We start from the raw sequence: 6,749 nt of genomic DNA on the forward strand, positions 1-6,749 counted from the left end.
GCAACAAATTCGATTTGAACTAATTTAAACTGAATTTAGTTTATTTCAAGGCACTTGGCACTATTGGACTTACTCAAAATAAATGTATGCTTATAAGCATACACACAACTTACTTAGTAACGAGCATGTATATAGCTGCTGGTAGTATAAAACATTGTGAAAATCGGCTCCCTCTGAAGTATCGCAGTTTTTTAAGAAAGAAGTAATTTCTCAGTATAATATTTGAATTGATTTCGAGACCTTACGCGTGAGGTTATCTTTGTTGGCCGATTTATTTAGTGGTAGGGGTAATATTATTTAGTGAGAAGACTGGTCTTTGACCTTACCAATATTATTGTCCATTGCCTTTATTAGTGTGTACAACAAGGTCCGATTCTAACTAGTACAATTAAACTGTTGCCACAAAAAACTTACAGAACAATGACGCAGGAATTTAAAACAACTATAATAAAAAAAAAAAACAGTACTTAAAATTATTGAAACTTTGTTAAAAATCAGAAAAGGTGTAAATAAGTCAGTGCAGGTAAACCAATGTACTCTGATGAATGGAACATGGCCAAGATGGTGACAGCGTGAGAAAGGTTTAAATATGTCACTCTCTGGTGTTATTCACGAGCCTCGAAGTGTGACGTGATGTTCGGGCTACGGGCATGTAGTCTCCTTGATCAAACCAAGGGGTGCATATTATTAACAGTCGCCCATCTATTCCTTTGTGTACCAAAAGCTGGGTAGCAGGGGCAAGGAGATCATGAATATGCAGGGTAGGAAACCGAGCGGTGTGCATTCACCTGTTGATAATGATGCTCATTACAGCGCCGGGCGATTCGGCCAGTTTCGGCCTAGCTCTCGGGCGGTTAAATAGATACGTGCTCCCTAATTAGACGTGTGGTTTCAGCAGACTGCAAACATCCCAACAGCTCAAAACGAAGTACGACTTGTGAAACCCACGCAACCGGCAGCAGCCGAATGATGCTAGCTATGACCGGTTGCGGGAAGGAGGTGGTCACCTCCGTGGTGCCGTCGGTGTTGCCGTTAAAAACCTATACGGAGAAAGAGAGCCAATACTTAACAAGTGTTGTGCACTAATAGTTATAGACTTGGTTCGAAGTTTTAAGTCACACCTTGTTTTTTAATTTTATTTTTGGAATGTTAAGTATAAGAGCTTGCATATATATAGCCCGGTTGGTGGCGGGAATTGTGCAGCATCAACAAGCAATACAACTGAGTTTTAAAAGTAATCATTCCTCCAACATTAAGGAGGTTGAAACAAGTGACTGATGTGACAGCAATAACAAGAACATACATAATATGGTAAACTTCCCATAGCTGATGGCGCAATTATGCCCAGAGATCAAGTGCGACCTTGCTGTCATGAGATTTTACACGGTCTATTGGACCGTAGCCCCTTTTTGTTTCGAAATATTCTTGCAGGCACGAGCCTCTGCTCACAATTGATCCGTCCATGATGTATTGTGGCCTTGTCACAAGATTTGGAGGCAACTCTATGCAGCCAACTGCAGCAACAGGGCCACTTTTGTAGCACATGAAAAAAATTTCACTTTTGATCCCAAAGAACAATGTGAACATTCACATGTAAATGGTCATTCTCTCCTTGGAGATTGCTTGGTTGCCTGTTGCCCCGTAACTGAGGCAATTTACAGGCAACCAGCTCCAGGCATCCCTAAGGAAAAAGGGCACTCATAATTGAATGTCCACATACTATTATTTGGGATAATAACACATTGTTTGAAAAGTTACTCATTTGCTTCTGAAGTATTCCGGTAGGGTATAACATTACACTGCAATTTGAAGCCTCCAAGTTGCCTGTAAACGTTTCCCGGTGTGACAAGGCCCTTACGATTATTACAAAGTATAGACAACCATTTTGAGATAATATGGTGAACACATTCATATGAAACTCATGGATTTGGGTAAATTGTGTCTGAATGTACCCAAACCAAACATTGCATTCATTTTACTAGTGTCCGTCATGCATTAAAAAGTCTGACGGGAGAGTAGCATGAACTTGACCCGTAGCACATCAACATCATCCTACCTTGGGTGTGCCATCCTGGCTCGTAACATCAACAAGGTTCACCTTTGCCATTGATGCGTACTTGACTTGGAATAGGGTCACCCAGCACAAATGGCTGGTCTCGTCAACATTGCGACCCTGTGTAATGACTCCCGTTACGATTGCGTCCACCCCAAGTTCCACTTGTATCCAGGAGCCGACGGCGGTGGAGGCAGCCTTCCATCCACCAATCAGAGGATATGCACCCGGATAGTTTAACCGAGCCGAAGAGGGCGTGCTATAGCGAGCTCCAGTGCTGTCGGTGGACGACGCGGAGAAATTTTCATCCGGGATGTTCAGAGGAGTGCCGTGTTCAATGCCCAGACGGTCGGCCGCATCACACCGAGGACCGACTGGTAAAAATAATACAAATTGCAAGGGAATCATGATACACAAATCCAAGTGTCGGATGGCCTTTTGTCAATGCCTTCGTGGCTTGGGGAGCCGCCGCGATCCCAGGCAACTGGAAGGGGAGACCACTTGTTATATATACCCCTTTTGAAATTAATAATACTGTCTTGTTTTCTCCTTTTCAAAACCACGGCTCAGTGACTTCGGCTTCATCAGTGTGTTGTTTTGGAAGACGTGCGTTCTCGGCACGAGTCATTACATTTTGACAAATGGATCTTAAGCCGTAGCCAATGCAAAAAACAAATATCGAAGAGGGCCACTTATAATAATATCAAAGGATGCTTACCTGGGCAATCGAAGAATGTCTGAATCTCGTCGGGGTCCTCGCTTAAGAAGAGCCCGTCCAAATAATGGCCAATGGCCGGGTCATTGTCGGGCATGACTCCACCTGGTCTAACGGCACTACAGACGCATGGATCCTCGTAGGGTAAGACCCATTCGGATGATCCGTACACAGTCTCAATGAAGCAGATTTGCTCCGATGCGACCATTTTGATACCTGGTTAAAAACAAAGGAAATGGCATTAAACATTCCGAAAGCTATGTGGCCAAAATTACTTGACTTCATCACCACAATCACCTCGGCTACACTTGACCAAGTCCTTAGGTTGGCGGTGGATACATTTCATAAAAATATGTCGAATAATTGCATAATGGCAAAACCTTTTTTGAATAGCTTTAGAGCTGAAAAAAATATAATAAACATTTTGTTTTTTTAATAAAGAAACGCGAGTACACTACTTTACTTTGATAGAAGAAACTTAGTTTTCATTGTAGGCCCTTAGATTAAAGTCACTTGGAAATATATTTTTTTTCTTTCAAACATAAGAGTATATGCTTACGAACAATAAAACAATTTTTTTAGTAATTGTTTGTCACGATTTATATGTTTAAAAAATATATAAAGTTGTTTGGGGGCTGACTCCGCCTACCCCTTTTGTGACGTCAATCGAGGCAGACTTTGCCTGCAATGCGTATAGTAAACACACGTGCAAAGTACATGTACGTCCAAGTCGTGAGTTGGTACGTTTCAAAAAGTGTTTTTCTGCATTCAGCAGCAATACACCTGGTCGGCATTGCCGGAAAAAAACAAAAAAATCTTTTTTTGAAACGTACAAACTCACGACTTGGTCCGTACATGTACTTTGCAATTGTGTTTACTCTACGCATTACAGGCAAAGTCTGCCTCGATTGACGTCACGAACAGCGCCCTCTCGGGTCGGGGTATAATCTTAAATTTGTTAATAACATAAGAACTGATTTTTTTTAAACCTTAGTTAACTGTTTATTCACATTCCACTCATCAAAACACATATATTAGTGACAAAACCTTTATTTTGAAAAAATCCCACTTCCAGGTGACTTTAAATTGTACTCCAGATTAAATTCTTTCATGCAACTTAAATATAACTTTAAAGACCCAAGTTTGCTTTCACGTAATACTTGATAATAGTGCGATATACAACGATCAGACCCAAGTTAATTACAAGGAGTCCTTCCGACACACTGTTTTTCTTCTAATGGAGGTTGTGAGGAGCAAGTTTTTGTTTTATATCGTTCAGCTGCAAAAGCCAAAAGTAAAGGTACAAATGACAAAATTAACTGACCAATAGCGGACACCGTAGCTGAACACTTGGACACGAACACGTGGTCATAACAGAAAATGGCGGCCCGCATGAACAGCTCGGAGTGATAACCGGAGGTCTACTAAAAGTTTGGAATGTTTGGAAAGTTTGGTTTGCCGTTTTGAACTGTAAAAACTTGACCTATTCCGTATCGGGTCTGGAGGAAGAGGTCGGAAAGCGTATTGATGTATTTAACCAGAAAAAAAACGCACTCGAAGTAGATGGAATTTGGGTGTTTTTGACATCACTACAGTGTGACGTACCAGTACGTTTTTTTGCAGCATGGAGCCCGCCAATCATGCAACGGAGGGGTACAACCTGGGCTTGGAGCCCGCATGCTGCTGCCCGCAAACAGTGAAGGTATGAATTCTTATCTCATTACCAACAACCAGCAAAAACAAAATACTGCGGGAAAGGAGTATTTTGGAACCGACTGGTACTTTGTTTATGTGTGTAAACAATAATTGATTCTTATTTATTTATAAATATTTTTATATTTATTTTCTGGTAGTCCAAACTTGGTGTGGGTTTTAGCTGTCTGCTCATTTAATTCCAGAGTAGAATTTGTTTTTATTCCATTATGAAAACTATGTGCTGAAATTTCACAAAGGCATTTTTACAAATATTATCAGCAATACGAAGAAATACACCTAAACAATACAATCAGAAAATACCTCTTGGTGACTCGGACTGAAACTACCAGAACTTTACCGCGGTAATTTCGTATAATTATTATTTTGTGTGTTCAGTGTTCGTGTTACTCCCGCATGTTAAAATTATTAATGCTATAATTTTGTTAAAAAGCAGTCATCATTTGCCACGAGGTAAAAGAGCATTATGTTATTAAATTTTAAGAGCATAGTTCATGAAAGGGAAACGGACCTTGGACAATGGCAAATTGTTTAGGGATGAACTGATGCTTTGTCAAACGAATATACTTGTAAGTTCTATTATCAGACATGCCCGATCGACATGGACTATATAAAGTAAACATTTGTATGACCCATGGACTCTGAATATCCAGAATCAAAGGAAACCACGCTTACGGGAATAGCCTTACACACAAAAATAATGCAATTTTAAATTGCTAAAACAAAAACTAATCACACAAAAAAAAATTGTGTAATTTTTGTTTTTCAATGATTTGTCTATATTCACTTCTGTAAGCTTTTCAGAAAAAGAAAAAAAAAAATTGAAATCAAGATTACAAAATGAGTTAACCACATTTCCTGGCGGTCTACTGGCTGCCGTAGGCCTACACCATGGCAATAATAAGGTTAGTATCAATGGTGATAATGCCTGGAAAACTATTAACATATTATAAAGTGCAACATACAGTAAATCACATCAACAAATTTAAATTATATGCAGTCCATGTGAATTTAAAAAAGAGGTATTCAAAAAGTCCAGTCACATAAAACCACAACAACAACAACACGTCGTTCCCCCCCCCCCAATTTGTGTCGTGTAGTTTCAACACTTGAATAGAGCTTTTATGACAAGGCCGGCCCTTTTATCTGATCAGCACTATCAATTAATTATTATTTATTAAATAATTAGTAGGATTAGTGAGCAAGATGATATTCAGCAAAATACAATTAATAACAAATTTATAACATGCATGATTAAACGCCAAGGACAAGAGTAGTGTGTTGGGTCTTAATTAGACAATCTATTGTTATATTATTCATATATTCATAAATCAATAGGATTAAAGGCCTAAATTAGCATAACAAAGGATGGCATGAGTCTTAATGAGACAGTCTATTGTTATATTATTCATAAGGCATGAATGTGTGCATAAATGAATAATGATAAGGGAGGTCATATGACTATGTATGAGGTCAAATGATGGGCCAATGAGAGGGGAGGGCTTAATGAGACAGAAATATGCACGAGACTGTTGTGAGTTTGATTTGAAATGGGCCAATGAGAGGAAAGGGCTTAATGAGACAGAAATATGCAGAAAAAAAATTAAAAAATAAAATATAATTTTATATATATATATATATATATAAATTATACAAAAAAAAAATATATATGTATATATAAAAATTATATAAAAGTTATTAAAAAAAAATATATATATATATATGTATATACAAAAATAAAAAATAAAAAAACATTTACAAAAAACATTTATAAAAAACATTAAAAAAAACAGACAGTGATTGAATCTCTCTTTTGAAAATGTGGTGGCTCTTAATAGAGCCGGTTTTGCATGCGCCTTCTCGGTGTGCTTTGCGCCTTGCAGCTGCTCGTCTTGAGGCGGGGTCTCGAGGTTGGGGTCTTGCATGTGCTGCCAAGGCACGTACGTACTTTAACCAACCTGATTTAGAGCCTGGCGAAGGGTTGAGGGCGCTGCGAATCTGCCTCCTTTTTTCGAAACCCTTTGGCAAACTCTCCAGGTAGTTGAAGTAAGCAGTGTTGGAAACAAAGGCTGCCTGGACCATTGCCGACTCGATGGTTATGTAGTCGACGTCTTCTTCGTACTCCCTGGTCTTGATGGCCAATGAGATCCTATGTAGTTCATTGCAGCGTTGACGTTGGGCTTCTAGCAACGCTACATGGTTGGTTTTGTCGGCGATACTAAAATTAAAACTGTTGTATGCAAATACCATCCAGCTCGTGCAGTTACC

The 6,749-nt window shown here is 39.1% G+C and overlaps 1 protein-coding gene across 1 annotated transcript; it reads right to left on the bottom strand.

The window, feature by feature from the left end:
• Positions 1-192: 192 nt before the first annotated feature.
• Positions 193-2,867, bottom strand: LOC117295942 (retinoschisin-like). Its single transcript, XM_033778747.1, has 3 exons — positions 2,772-2,867; positions 2,057-2,427; positions 193-1,040 (listed from the first exon to the last, which is right to left on the bottom strand). The coding sequence occupies exons 1-3, from the start codon at positions 2,863-2,865 to the stop codon at positions 855-857; spliced, it is 651 nt and encodes a 216-aa protein (XP_033634638.1). The 5' UTR covers positions 2,866-2,867; the 3' UTR covers positions 193-854.
• Positions 2,868-6,749: the final 3,882 nt, after the last annotated feature.

Source organism: Asterias rubens, chromosome 10 (genome assembly GCF_902459465.1).
Source record: "Asterias rubens chromosome 10, eAstRub1.3, whole genome shotgun sequence".
NCBI lineage: Eukaryota > Metazoa > Echinodermata > Asteroidea > Forcipulatida > Asteriidae > Asterias > Asterias rubens.

Bases quoted from the DNA above. Each gene is read 5' to 3' on its own strand.
- LOC117295942 (XM_033778747.1), bottom strand. From the start codon at position 2,865: ATGCCCGACAATGACCCGGCCATTGGCCATTATTTGGACGGGCTCTTC. The intron at 2,428-2,771 runs GTAAGCATCCTT...TATTTTTACCAG, and splicing joins GACATTCTTCGATTGCCCAG to TCGGTCCTCGGTGTGATGCG. The intron at 1,041-2,056 runs GTAGGATGATGT...TTCTCCGTATAG, and splicing joins GCCAGGATGGCACACCCAAG to GTTTTTAACGGCAACACCGA.